This window comes from Tyto alba, unplaced genomic scaffold, assembly GCF_018691265.1.
Source record: "Tyto alba isolate M040663 unplaced genomic scaffold, T.alba_DEE_v4.0 Super-Scaffold_44, whole genome shotgun sequence".
In the NCBI taxonomy this organism is placed as follows: domain Eukaryota; kingdom Metazoa; phylum Chordata; class Aves; order Strigiformes; family Tytonidae; genus Tyto; species Tyto alba.
The window spans coordinates 33241-46856 of NW_024881320.1; the positions used below are offsets into that span (position 1 = coordinate 33241).

Consider the following 13616-nt stretch of genomic DNA (forward strand, 5'->3'; position numbering starts at 1 on the left):
GCTGGGGGGGCTGCTGCCCCCCCCACCCCTCTTCCCCCCAATAAAGCACCAGCGAGGCGGGAGCTGCTGCGGCCTCCAGGCTTTATTGGCTGCACTGGGAGCTGTGCGATGTGATGGGGGGGGGGGGGCGGAGCGAGGGGGTGGCACTGCCACGTCAACACGTGTCAGCCTACATCTGGCACTCTTGACCCATGGGGACTCACGGTGACCTGCGTGGACTCACGTTGACTCGTCTTGGCCCGCCTTGGCTCGCGTTGGCTCACCTTGACACGCGTTGGCTCACCTTGACGTGTGTTGGCTCGCCTTGACACGCGTTGGCTCACCTTGACGTGTGTTGGCTCGCCTCGACGTGTGTTGGCTCGCCTTGACACGCGTTGGCTCACCTTGACGTGTGTTGGCTCGCCTTGACACGCGTTGGCTCACCTTGACGTGTGTTGGCTTGCCTCGACGTGTGTTGGCTCGCCTTGACACGCGTTGGCTCGCCTTGGCGCACGTTGGTTTGTCTTGGCCCACGTTGACCCATCTGGACTCGTCTTGGCCGAGGTTGACCCACGTTTGACCACGCTGGCTCGTATTGACTTGACGTTGATTTGTCTTGACGCGCGTTGACTTGCATTGACTCACGTTGGCTTGTCTTGGCCCACATAGACTTGCGTTGACTCACGTTGACTTGTCTTGGCCCCCGTTGACTCACATTGACTCCTCTTGGCCCGTGTTGACTCGCATTGGCCCGCGATGACTGGCGTTGCCCCGCGCCGCCCCGCGCCGCCCGCCTCACTTGCACTTGCAGTAGTAACCCCTGATGGCATCGTTCCAATTGCCGAAGAGACCCCGCCGCACCTCCTGCAGCCGCGGCACCGCGCCGGTCCCGAAAGTCCGGCTCTTTCCCTTCTTACCGGCCCGAGACCAGACGGTCAGCTCGCATCGGGTGCCCACCACCAAGGAGGAGACGCGGGCGGCCCAGTTGTGGGGCATGTAGGGGTCGTCGGCGCCGGGTTCCACCACCAGCACGGGCCCCTCGCAGCACTGGTCGTAGTAGGGGCTGTTGTCGGCGTAGAGCTGGGCGCAGATGCGGGTGCCGTTGGCCGTCCGCAGGTCGGAGGGGGCCGGGCACTGCGCCCCGGCCCCCGCCAGCGCCGCCACCACCAGCACCGCCACCACCAGCGCCGCCATCGCCACCCCCCCCCGGCCGCGCCCAGTGCCGCCCAAGATATACCCGGGACCAAGGACGGGGGGTGGGGGTGGCACCCAAATAACCGGGCCTCCCCCTTCGCTGGGAAAGGACCCAGGTGTCAGAGCCTGGGATCCCCCACCCCCTGGGGAGGGGACACAGGTGCCCGGGACCTTCCCCCCCCCCACCCCTGAGAAGGGACCCAGGTGTGTGTGTGTGTCCCACCCCTGAGAGGGGTCCCAGGTGTGTGTCCCCCCCACCCCTGAGAGGGGTCCCAGGTGTGTGTCCCCCCCACCCCTGAGAGGGGTCCCAGGTGTGTGTCCCCCCCACCCCTGAGAGGGGACCCAGGTGTGTGTCCCCCCCACCCCTGAGAGGGGACCCAGGTGTGTCCCCCACCCTTGAGAGGGGACCCAGGTGTGTGTCCCCCCCACCCCTGAGAGGGGACCCAGGTGTGTGTGTCCCCCACCCCTGAGAGGGGACCCAGGTGTGTCCCCCACCCCTGAGAGGGGACCCAGGTGTGTGTGTCCCCCACCCCTAAAAGGGAACCCAGGGGTGTGTGTCCCCCACCCCTGAGAGAGGACCCAGGTGTGTCCCCCACCCTTGAGAGGGGACCCAGGTGTGTGTGTGTGTGCGTGTGTGTGTGTGTGTGTGTGTGTGTGTCCCGAGAGGGGACCCAGGTGTGTGTGTCCCCCCCCCACCCCTGAGAGGGGACCCAGGTGTGTGTGTGTCCCCCACCCCTAAAAGGGGACCCAGGTGTGTGTCCCCCCCACCCCTAAAAGGGGACCCAGGTGTGTGTGTGTCCCCCCCACCCCTGAGAGGGGACCCAGGGGTGTGTGTGTCCCCCACCCCTGAGAGTGGACCCAGGTGTGTGTGTGTCCCCCACACCCCTGAGAGGGGACCCAGGTGTCGTCCGCCCCCCCCACCACGTGAAAAGACCCAGGTGTCCTCCCCCTCCCCCCCCATGACCTCGGCTGTGGCCTTGGGGAAACTGAGGCACAGAGCTGGGGCAAGGCCAGGCTGAGGCCCCAGCTGTCCTGTATGCAAATTGGGGGGGGGTGGGGGTGTAATTAGCTCGGGGGGGTGGTGGTAATTAGCAGAACCCTGGGGGCGGGGGTGTGTGTGCAAGCTCCACCCCTTGTTTGCATGTTAATGAGCCAAAGCCACGCCCTTGTCATGGCGCCGGCGGTCTCCCGGCAACTGCATCCCCCCCCCATCCTGGCAACGGTATCCTAGCAACCGCGGGGGGGGGGGGCATAATTACCCTGTCCCTCATTAGCATAGCTCCACCCCCCACCCCTTCAGCCAATGTGGCCACGGTGCCCACCTTGTTAGCCTGCTCATTAGCATACTAATGAGTTCATTTGCATGCAGGGAGCTGCCTCTTATAGGGGCTTCTTGGGGGTCTCGTATGAGGCTGGGGCTCCCCGGACTCCCCCAGTGAGTGGGACCTCCCCAGCCCCCCCCACACAGAGGGGGGCCCCCCCATAGACAAACGAGACCCCCCCGGCCCCCCCAAACAGAGGGGGCCCCCCCCAAACAGAGGGGGCCCCCCCAAACAGGAGGGGCTCCCCCACAGACAGAAGGGCCCCCCCGGCCCCCCCCAAACAGAGGGGGCCCCCCCCACAGACAGAGAGGCCCCCCCCCCGCCCCCCCCCAAACAGAGGGGGACCCCCTCACAGACAGAGGAGACCCCCCCGGCCCCCCCCAAACAGAGGGGGACCCCCTCACAGACAGAGGAGACCCCCCCGGCCCCCCCCAAACAGAGGGGACCCCCTCACAGACAGAGGAGACCCCCCCGCCCCCCCCCCAAACAGAGGGCCCCCACACACACAGAGACCCCCCCCCGGCCCCCCCAAACAGAGGGGACCCCCCCAGGCCCCCCCACAGACAGAGCGGCTCCCCCTCCTCTTCACACACAAAAGGTTTAATCGCCCCGGGCGGGGGGGGCACAGGTTTTTAATGTAAAAACTTGTGTTAAACACTGCAGCGGGCCGGGGGGGGGGGGCCCGGGGGGGGGCGGCTGGTGGGTGGGAAGGGGGGCAAGTAGGGCTGGGGGGGGGAGGGGGCAGATTGGGGGAGGTACGGGGCAAACGGGGGGTGACGGGGCGGGGGGGGGGAAATGGGGCGGGGGGGGGGGAAGGGGGGATTATCCAGACCAGCCAGATAGGAGGCCCCGGGCCGAGGCGGGGGGGGGGGGGACACGGGGGGGGGGACACACACGGGGGACACCCGGGTATCCGTTCCCCCCCCCCCCCCCCCCGGGAGGGCTGGGTTGGGGGGGGGGGCTGCGGTTCTCGTGTCATCTGTGCAGACATGTCAGTGGCGTGTGCGGGGCCCCCCCCCCGCCACCAGCCCGGCCGAAGGCACCGCGGCGGGGGGGGGGGGGGGGGGGGGGGGGAGGCGCAGGCCGGGGGGGTGGCACATGCGCACACGCGTGTTCGGGGCGGGGGGGGGCACGCACACACGTGTTCGGGGGGGGGGGGGGGTGTGCGCAGAAGTCCCGGCGTACGCGTTCCTCCCCCCACCCCCGCCCCGTCAGGGCGCACACACACACGTGTGTCGTGGTGCCCACGCGTGTCACGGTGCCCACGCGTGTCCCAGGGGTGCCCGCGTGGGTGCCAGGTAGGTACTGGGTTGCATATGGGTGCCCCCGAAGTGGGGGGGGGGCGGGGGGGCACATGGATGCCAATGGGTGCCCGGGGAGGCACATGGGTGCCCGCAGGGACCTCAAGGAGCACCCAGGGGTGGGTGCAGGCACCCAGTGGCAGCCGCAACCACCTGGGGGGGGGGGGGGGGGAATGGGAGGGTTGGGTGGGGGGCCCTGCAGCACCCAGGGGTGCTGGGGCTGCATCTGAGCAGCCATGGCTGCGTGGGGGCACCCACGGGGGCACCAGGCACCCCAGGGGTGCGATCGGGCACCCAGGAGCACCCAAGGATGTATTTGGGCACCCAAGGCTGCTGCATACAAGCACCCAAGGGTGCACAGGAGCACCCAACGCTGTGTTTGGGCACCCAAGGGTGCTGCGTTCAGGCACCCAGCAGCACCCAAGGGTGTATTTGGGAACCCAAGGGTGCTGTGTTCAGGCACCCAAGGGTGCGTAGGAGCACCCCAGGCTGTATTTGGGCACCCGAGGAGGTGCAGGAGCACCCAAGGGTGCTGCGTTCAGGCACCCAGGAGCACCCCAGGCTGTATTTGGGCACCCAAGGAGGTGCAGGAGCACCCAAGGGTGCTGTGTTCCAGCACCCAGGAGCACCCCAGGCTGTATTTGGGCACCCGAGGAGGTGCAGGAGCACCCAAGGGTGCTGCGTTCAGGCACCCAGGAGCACCCCAGGCTGTATTTGGGCACCCAAGGAGGTGCAGGAGCACCCAAGGGTGCTGTGTTCCAGCACCCAGGAGCACCCCAGGCTGTATTTGGGCACCCGAGGAGGTGCAGGAGCACCCAAGGGTTCTGCTTTCAGGCACCCAGGAGCACCCAACGCTGTATTTGGGCACCTGGGGGTGTTCAGGAGCACCCAAGGGTGCTGTGTTCAGGCACCCAGGAGCACCCCAGGCTGTATTTGGGCACCCGAGGAGGTGCAGGAGCACCCAAGGGTTCTGTGTTCAGGCACCCAGGAGCACCCAAGGGTGTATTTGGGCACCTGGGGGTCCGCAGGAGCACCCAACGCTGCGTTTGGGCACCCGGGGGTGCACGTGAGCACCCAGGGGCGCAGGGGGATGCCGAGGCCCCGGGGCTGCCCCCGCGCACCCTGGGGTGCTGCCCACCCCCCACGCCCGCCCCCGCACCCCCACCGCTCCCCCCCACCCACCCCCCCCACCCTAGACGGTGCTCTCGAGCATCCAGTGGGTGCTGCCGAAAGAGGGGCGCAGGGGGGGGGCCGCGTCGGGCAGGTCGAGGCGCGGCAGCGAGCCGTGGCGCCGAGTCCGTGCGCGCCGCGGGTAGCTGTGGCTGGGGAAGAGCTCCCGCGCCCCGCCCCCCGCAGCACCCATGGGTGCTGGGGGTGGGAGGGTGGCGGGGGGCGGCGGCGGCGGCTCCGGCTCGGGGGGTCTGTGGGTGCCGTTGGTCTGGGAGCAGACGCTGGCGACGGCGGCGGGGGGGCGGCGGGCGGCCGCCGCCTTGTAGCGGGCGGTGAGGATGAGGATGAAGACGAGGACGGAGGCGGCGATGGCGGCGCCGATGACGATGATGACGGTGCCCCCCAAGAAGTGGGGCCGGGGGAGGGCGGCGCAGCCGGGGGCCCCCCCGGCCGTGGCGAAGCGGACGCAGCCGAGGGCGCGGGCGGTGGGCAGCGCCGTCGTCCCCTCGGCGTAGAGCGCCGAGACGCAGAGGTCGTACTCGCGCCCCGCGGCCAGGTCCCGCAGCACGAAGCTCCGGCTGGAGGGTGGCAGCAGCCTGGGGGGGGGGGGCACGGGGGGGGGGGTCGGGCGGGGGGGGGAAACACACACACACACAGGTGGGATTTGGGGAGGGGGTGGGGGGTGATGCCGCGCGGTGCGGAGGGGCCTGGCGCGACAGCACGTGGGGCCGCGGGGCGCGGCGTGGGGGGACGCTGCGCCGTGCCGTGCGATGTCAGCGGGTGCCACGCCGTGCCACCGAGCCCCGTGCGATGTCACCGGGTGCCACGTGATGCCATCGAGCCCCGTGTGATGTCACCGGGTGCCACGTGATGCCATCGAGCCCCGTGCGATGCCACCAGGCCCCGTGCAATGTCCCGCGGTGCCGTGCGATGCCGCTGAGCCCCGTGCAATTGCCTTGTGGCACCACGCAATGCCACCGAGCCCCTGTGCAATGCCACCAGGCACCGTGCAATGCCACCAGGCACCGTGCAATGTCACCAGGCCCCGTGCAAAGCCCCCTGGCACCGCGCAATGCCACTGAGCCCCATGTGATGTCACCAGGCCCTGTGCGATGTCCCGTGGTGCCGTGCAGTGCCACCGGGTGCAGTGCAATGCCACTGAGCCCCACGTGATGCCCTGTGGCACCATGCAGTGGCACCGAGCCCCGTGCAATGCCACCGGGTACTGTGCAAAGCCCCGTGGCACGGTGCAATGCCACCAAGCCCCGTGCAATGCCACTTGAGCCCCATGTGATGTCACCAGGCCCTGTGCAATGTCCCGTGGTGCCATGCAGTGCCACTGGGTGCAGTGCAATGCCACCAAGCCCCGTGCAATGCCACCGAGCACCGTGCAATGCCACCAAGCCCCGTGCAATGCCACCAAGCCCCGTGCAATGCCACTGAGCACTGTGCAATGCCACCAAGCCCTGTGCAATGCCACCAGGCACCGTGCAATGCCACCGAGCACTGTGCAATGCCACCGAGCACTGTGCAATGCCACCAAGCCCCGTGCAATGCCACTGAGCACTGTGCAATGCCACCAGCCACCGTGCAATGTCACCAGGCACCGTGCAATGCCCCCAAGCCCCGTGCAATGCCACTGAGCACCATGCAATGCCACCAAGCCCCGTGCAATGCCCCCAAGCCCCGTGCGATGCCGCCGGGTGCCGTGTGATTCCCTGTGGCACCGCGCAATGCCCCCGGGCCCTGTGAAACGCCGTCGCGTCCCGTGTGACGCCACCAGCCGCCGTGCGACGCCCCGTGGCCCCGTGCAACGCCGGGCACCGCCCCAGGACACCCAGCACCACACACCCACCCCCACCCTCCCACCAGCGCCCCCCCCCCCGGCCCCGCCGCCGGCACCCACCTGTAGACGAGGGAGTCGTCGAGGGAGCTGTTGTACTGGATCTGGAACATGCGGATGCCGGGGACGTGGCGCTGGGGCAGCCAGCGGATGCGCGCCGAGGAGGCCGTCAGCTCGGCCGCCACGATGCGCCGCTCGCCCGCCGCCCGCGACTCGTTGCCGCCGGCGCGGGCCATGTCGGAAGGGCCGGGCCCGGCGTCGGCGTCGGCGTCACCGCGGGGGACGGGCAGCGGCAGGACGGCCACCTGCACCCGGGCGGCCGCCTCGCCGGCGGCGTTGGAGGCGACGCAGGTGAAGGCGCCGTGGTCGCGGAGCGTGGCCACCCGCAGCTCCAAGGAGCCGTCGGGGCGGACGGCGCGGCGCGACCCGTTCTGCACCAGCCGCCCGTCGGGCCCCAACCAGTGCAAGGCCGGCGGCGGGTCGCCGGCGGCCGCGCAGCCCAACCGTAAGGGTTGACCTTCCAAGACGGCGGCGGGGTCGGCGGCCGCTCCGGCGATGGCCGGCGCCCGGCACGCCAGCTCCTCCTCCGGCACGGCCCAGAGCAGGCGGCCGGCGAGCGGCGGCGGCGAGGCGCAGCTCTCCAACCGGCCCGGCTGCGCCAACCGGCGCAACCACAGCAGTTCGCAGTTGCAATGCAACGGGTTCCCCCCAGCCGCCAGACTGGGTCCCGGCGGTCCCGGCACCGGCGGCAGCGCCCGCAACCGGTTGGCGGTGAGATCCAACCGCGCCAACCGCGGCAACCGCGCCACCGCCCCGGCGGGGACCCGCTCCAGCAGGTTGTGGTCCAGCGTCAGCGTGGCCAAGCTGGCCATGCCGGCCACCGCCTCCCACGGCAGCGCCGGCAGGTTGTTGTGGGAGAGGTCGAGATCCTCCACCGTGGCGGCGAAGGCGGCGAAGGCGGCGGGCTCGATGGCGGCCAGCTGGTTGTTGGCCAGGATGAGGTGGCGGAGGCTGGCCAAGCCCCGCAGCTGCGCCCCGCTCAGCGCCGGCAGCCGGTTGCCGTCCAGGTGGAGGGCGCGGAGGGCGCGGAGGTCGGCGAAGGCGCCGGGCGCCAACCGGCGCAGCCCGTTGCGGGAGAGGGTGAGGTGGACCAGGCTGCTCATGTTGGCGAAGTCGGCGCGCCCCACGGCGCCGATGAAGTTGTCGGCCAGGCGCAGCTCCACGGCGGCGCGGTCCAGGCTGGGGGGCACGGCCAGGAGGCCGGTGCGGGCGCAGAGGAGGGTGGGGTTGGGGGCGGCCGCCGGGCAGAGGCAGCGGGGGGGGCAGCGGTGGGACCCCGCCACCGCCCCCAGCATCACCAGCGGCACCAGCAGCTTCGCCATCCTCCGCCCGCCCCGGCGGCGCCTGCGGGAAAGGGGCGGGGGGCGGGGGGCGAGAAACAGAGTCAGGCTGGGGGGCAGGATCAGGCCCAGAGGGGGACAGAGACAGGATCGGGCCCGGGGGGGGGGGGGGTGGGCAGGATCGGGCCCGGTGGGGCACAGAGTCAGGATCGGGCCCGGGGGTGGGGGGTGGGCAGGATTGGGCCCGGGGGGGGGACAAAGACAGGATCGGGCCAGAGGGTGGGGGGGGGCGGGCAGGATTAGGCCCGGCGGGGCACAGAGTCAGGATCGGGCCCGGGGGTGGGGGGTGGGCAGGATTGGGCCCGGGGGGGGGACAAAGACAGGATCGGGCCAGAGGGTGGGGGGGGGCGGGCAGGATTAGGCCCGGCGGGGCACAGAGTCAGGATCGGGCCCGGGGGTGGGGGGCAGGCAGGATCGGGCCCGGGGGAGGACAGAGTCAGGATCGGGCCCAGGGGGGTGGGGAGGGGGCAGGATCGGGCCCTGGGGGGGACAGAGTCAGGATTGGGACCCGGGGGGGGGGACCAGGCACCACCCGATCCCCTGGGAGTCGTGAGATCCTGTGTGATCCCAGCGATCCCGTGTGTTCCCATGTGATCCCATGTGATCCCAGCAATCCCGTGTGATCCCAGCGACCCCGTGTGATCCCAGCGGTCCTGTGTGATCCCAGTGATCCTGTGTGATCCCGGTGATCCCATGGGATCCCGTGTGTTCTGGTGTGATCCGGTTTGCCCCTGTGTGATCTCAGCGATCCCGTGTGTTCCCATGTGATCCCGTGTGATCCCATGTGCCCCCATGTGATCCCAGTGATCCCGTGTGTCCCATGATCCTGCTCGATCCTGCGGGATCCCATGTGGCCCTGTGAGATCCCACATGCCCCATGCATACCCGCGAGGCCCTGAGAGATCCCAGGAGATCCCCCCTGTGATCCCATGTGATCCTGTGCCCCCCTCCCCCCCCCCGTGTGATCCCAGTGATCCCATTAGATCCCATGTGATCCTGTGAGACCCCGTGAGATCCCGTTACCTCCTCTCAGGGCTCCATGTCGGTCCCGTCTGGGCGTCGCCACGGGGCCTGTGGGGACAGGGGACGGGCCAGTACGGACCAGTACGGACCAGTACGGACCAGTATGGACCAGTACGGACCAGTACGGACCAGTACAGACCAGTACGGACCAGTACGGACCAGTACTGACCAGTATGGCCCAGTACAGACCAGTACGGACCAGTACGGACCAGTACGGACCAGTACGGACCAGTACTGACCAGTATGGCCCAGTACAGACCAGTACAGACCAGTACGGACCAGTATGGACCAGTACGGACCAGTACGGACCAGTATGGCCCAGTACGGACTAGTATGGCCCAGTACGGACCAGTACAGACCAGTATGGACCAGTACGGACCAGTCCAGCTGCACACAGCCTTGTCTGACCCCGTATGGCTCAGCACAGCCCAGTGTGGCCCCATACAGACCAGTCTGGCCCAGCACAGACCCACAGAGCCTGGTATGGCCCAGTACAGCCCAGTATTGCTCGGTAAGACCCAGTATGGCCCAATACAGCCCAGTATGGCTCCACACACCCCAGTATGGCCCAGAACAGCCCAGTACGGCCCAGTATGGCTCCGCACACCCCAGTATGGCCCAGAACAGCCCAGTTTGGCCCAGAACAGCCCAGTACAGCCCAGTATGGCTCCGCACACCCCAGTATGGCCCAGAACAGCCCAGTTTGGCCCAAAACAGCCCAGTATGGCCCAGTATGGCTCCACACATCCCAGTATGGCCCAGAACAGCCCAATACAGCCCAGTTTGGCCCAGAACAGCCCAGTACGGCTCCACACATCCCAGCATGGCCCAGAACAGCCCAGTACAGCTCAGTATAGCCCAGCAAAGCCCAGTACAGCCCAATCCAGGCCAGTACAGCCCAACACTAGCCCAGTAGAGCCCAGTATCACCTGGGAATACCCCACATAGCCCATTACAGTCTAATAAGGCCCAGCACAGCCCAGTACAGCCCAATCCAGGCCAGTACAGCCCAGCACAGCCCAGTAGGAGCCAGTGCAGGCCCAACACGGGCCAGTATAAGCCAGGAAAGCCCTGTAAGGACCAGTATAACCCAGTATAAGTCAGTATGGGCCAGCACAGCCCAGGATTGCCAATGATGGCCCAGTATGGCCCAGTATAAGCCAGTACAGCTCAGGACAGCCCAGTAGAACACAATATGAGGCCGTACGGATCAGTATAGCCCAGTATGACCCAGCACAGACCAATATACACCAGTATGGGCCAGTATGGGCCAACACAGCCCAGTGTGGCCCAGCACAGCCCAGTCTGTATGAGCAGTACAGTCCAGTATGGCTCAGTACAGCCCAGTATGGCTCAGCACAGCCCAGTATGGCTCAGCACAGCCCAGTGTGGGCCAGTATGGCTCAGTACAGCCCAGTGTGGGCCAGTATGGCTCAGCACAGCCCAGTGTGGGCCAGTATGGCTCAGCACAGCCCAGTGTGGGCCAGTATGGCTCAGTACAGCCCAGTGTGGGCCAGTATGGCTCAGTACAGCCCAGTGTGGGCCAGTATGGCTCAGCACAGCCCAGTGTGGGCCAGCACAGGCTGGTAAGACCCAGCATATCCCAGTATGGCCCAGCGTGGCCCAGTACAACCCCAAGTGGCTCAGAACAGCCCAGCATGGCCCAGTACGGCCCAGTACAGGACTGCACAGTCTAGTGTGGTGTAGTACAGACCAGTATGGGACAGCACAGCCCAGTACAGACCAGTACAAGTGCACAGCCCTTTGTGGCCCAATATAGACCAGTACAGGGTAGCACAGGCCAGTACAGACCCAGTACAGACCAGTACAGGGCTGCAGAAACCTGTATGGCCCCATACAGACCAGTACAGGACTGCACAGATGAGTACAGACCCAGTACAGACCAGTACAAGAGTGCATGGCCCATTATGGGCCAATACAGCACTGCACAGACCAGTACAGACTCAGTACAGACCAGTACAGGAGTGCACAGCCCTTTATGGCCCAGTAATAACCAGTACAAGACTGCTTGGCCCATTATGGGCCAGTACAGGACTGCACAGACCAGTACAGACCCAGGGCAGACCAGTGCAAGACTGCTTAGCCCATTATGGCCCAATACAGACCAGTACAGGACAGCACAGACCAGTACAGGATTGCATGGCCCGTTATGGCTCAATACAGACCAATACAGGACAGCACAGACCAGTACAGACCCAGGGGCAGAGCAGTGCAAGAGTACACAGACCTTTATGGCCCAATACAGACCAGTACAGACCCAGGGCAGACCAGTACAGGATTGCATGGCCCGTTATGGCCCAATACAGACCAGTACAAGACTGTGTGGCCCGTTATGGGCCAGTACAGGACTGCACAGACCAGTACAGACCCAGTACAGACCAGTGCAAGACTGCTTAGCCCGTTATGGCCCAATACAGACCAGTACAGGACTGCACAGACCAGTGCAGACCAGTACAGGGGTGCACAGCCCTCTATGGCCCAGTACAGACCGGTACAAGACTGCTTGGCCCATTATGGCCCATTATGGCCCCGTATAGACCAGTACAGGACTGCACAACCCAGGGACCCCTCCTCTGGTGCCTCCCCCATCCCCCGGTGCCGCCCCCCGGTAATTGCCCCCCACCCCCTCCCCCAGTAACGCCTCCCCCCTCCTGTACCCCCCACCCCCCGGTAACCGCCCCCCCCGGTAACCGATCCCCCCCCCGGTAACCCCCCCCCCCGGCACCCCGAGCCCCGGTACCCCCCCCGGTGAAGGCCCCCGGTACCTGGGGGGGGCTCAGCCCCCGGACGCTCCCATCGCGGCTCCGAGCGCGGCACCGGCCGGGGGGGGGGCGGAGGGGGGGGGGGGGGAGGCGGGGGAGGGGGGGCGGGGGGGGGCACCGGGCCCTGTCAGGCGTCGCCCCACCGGGGGGCCATGGGCGGGGGTGGGGGAGGGGGGGCACCGGGCCCGGTTGTAGCGGGGTTGGGGAGGGGCGATGGGATGGAGGGGGGCGCCGGTAGCGGGGTGGGGGAGCAGCGGGGTGCCGGGGGGTGCCGGGGGGGATGGCGGCCGGCGGCCCCGCGGCCGGTGCCGGTGCCGGTGCAGCCCCGGTCCCGCCGGCACAGGCCGCCGCCGCCGCCGCCGCCGCCGCCGCTCGGAGCCGCAGAGCCGCCGGGGCGGGGCGGGGCGGGGCGGGGCGGGGCTACGGACGGACCCACGGACAGACCCACGGACGGACCCACCGACGGACCCACCGACGGACCCGGGCGGGCTCTGCTTCCCCGCACCGCCGGGGCCCGGGAGCCGCCGGTCCCTCTGTCCGTTGGTCCCTGTCCCCGTCCGTCTGTCCTCCCCCCAGCCCTCGCCCCTCCCTCCCTCCGTCTGTCTGTCCATCACTCCTTCCGTCCCTCCGGCAGGTCCTCCATCCCCGCGCTGTCTGTCCGTCCTTCCCTCCATCCCCGCGCTGTCCGTCTGTCCTTCCCTCCATCCCCCCGCTGTCCGTCTGTCCTTCCCTCCATCCCCCCGCTGTCCGTCTGTATTTCCCTCCATCCCCGCGCTGTCCGTCTGTCCTTCCCTCCATCCCCACGCTGTCCGTCCATCCTTCCCTCCATCCCCACGCTGTCCGTCCGTCCTTCCCTCCATCCCCGCGCTGTCCGTCTGTCCTTCCCTCCATCCCCCCGCTGTCCGTCTGTCCTTCCCTCCATCCCCCCGCTGTCCGTCTGTATTTCCCTCCATCCCCGCGCTGTCCGTCTGTCCTTCCCTCCATCCCCACGCTGTCCGTCCATCCTTCCCTCCATCCCCGCGCTGTCCGTCCGTCCTTCCCTCCATCCCCGCGCTGTCCGTCCGTCCTTCCCTCCATCCCCCTGCTGTCCGTCTGTCCTTCCCTCCATCCCCACGCTGTCCGTCTGTCCTTCCCTCCATCCCCGCGCTGTCCGTCCGTCCTTCCCTCCATCCCCACGCTGTCCGTCCGTCCTTCCCTCCATCCCCGCGCTGTCCGTCTGTCCTTCCCTCCATCCCCCCGCTGTCCGTCTGTCCTTCCCTCCCTCCATCTCCCCATTCCTCCCTCTGTCCGTCCCTCCGACCCCGCGTGCCGGAGCCCGGGGACACGCTGGAGACACTGGGGATGCTGGTGGCCATGGGCTGGGGACACTGGGAAGAAGGGGGGGACACTGGGGGCCACTGGGGCCACTGGGGGAGATGGGAGACGCAGTGGGGAATATTGGGGACACAGGGGACACGCTGGGAACACTGGGGACACACTGGGGGACACTGGGGACACAGGGGACACGCTGGGAACACTGGGGGAGACGGGGGACACACTGGGGACAGTGGGACACGCTGGGGAGTCTGGGGGACACTGGGGGTGCTGGGAACATGGGGGAC

The 13616-nt window shown here is 68.1% G+C and overlaps 2 protein-coding genes across 3 annotated transcripts; both read right to left on the minus strand.

The window, feature by feature from the left end:
• Nucleotides 1-64: 64 nt before the first annotated feature.
• SYCN (syncollin) lies at nt 65-1173 on the minus strand. Its single transcript, XM_032985795.2, has one exon. The coding sequence runs from the start codon at nt 1171-1173 to the stop codon at nt 775-777; it is 399 nt and encodes a 132-aa protein (XP_032841686.2). The 3' UTR covers nt 65-774.
• A 2133-nt stretch (nt 1174-3306) lies between these two features.
• LRFN1 (leucine rich repeat and fibronectin type III domain containing 1) lies at nt 3307-12099 on the minus strand. Of its 2 annotated transcripts, XM_042805571.1 has the most exons (4): nt 12019-12099; nt 9233-9280; nt 6873-8213; nt 3307-5562 (listed from the first exon to the last, which is right to left on the minus strand). In XM_042805571.1, exons 3-4 carry the CDS (start codon nt 8189-8191, stop codon nt 4989-4991), a joined length of 1893 nt encoding a protein of 630 aa, XP_042661505.1. In that variant the 5' UTR covers nt 8192-8213; nt 9233-9280; nt 12019-12099; the 3' UTR covers nt 3307-4988. The 2 variants fall into 2 exon arrangements, with proteins under 2 accessions (XP_042661505.1, XP_042661504.1); XM_042805570.1 differs by lacking the exon at nt 12019-12099 and having other exon boundaries at nt 9233-9957.
• Nucleotides 12100-13616: the final 1517 nt, after the last annotated feature.

Coding starts and splice junctions, on each gene's coding strand:
- LRFN1 (XM_042805570.1), bottom strand. CDS start 9,675: ATGGGGCCACACTGGGCTGTGCTGAGCCATACGGGGTCAGACAAGGCT. Junction 8,214..9,232: donor ACATGGAGCCCTGAGAGGAG/GTAACGGGATCT, acceptor CCTTTCCCGCAG/GCGCCGCCGGGGCGGGCGGA. Junction 5,563..6,872: donor GACGACTCCCTCGTCTACAG/GTGGGTGCCGGC, acceptor CCCCCCCCCCAG/GCTGCTGCCACCCTCCAGCC.
- SYCN (XM_032985795.2), bottom strand. CDS start 1,173: ATGGCGGCGCTGGTGGTGGCGGTGCTGGTGGTGGCGGCGCTGGCGGGG.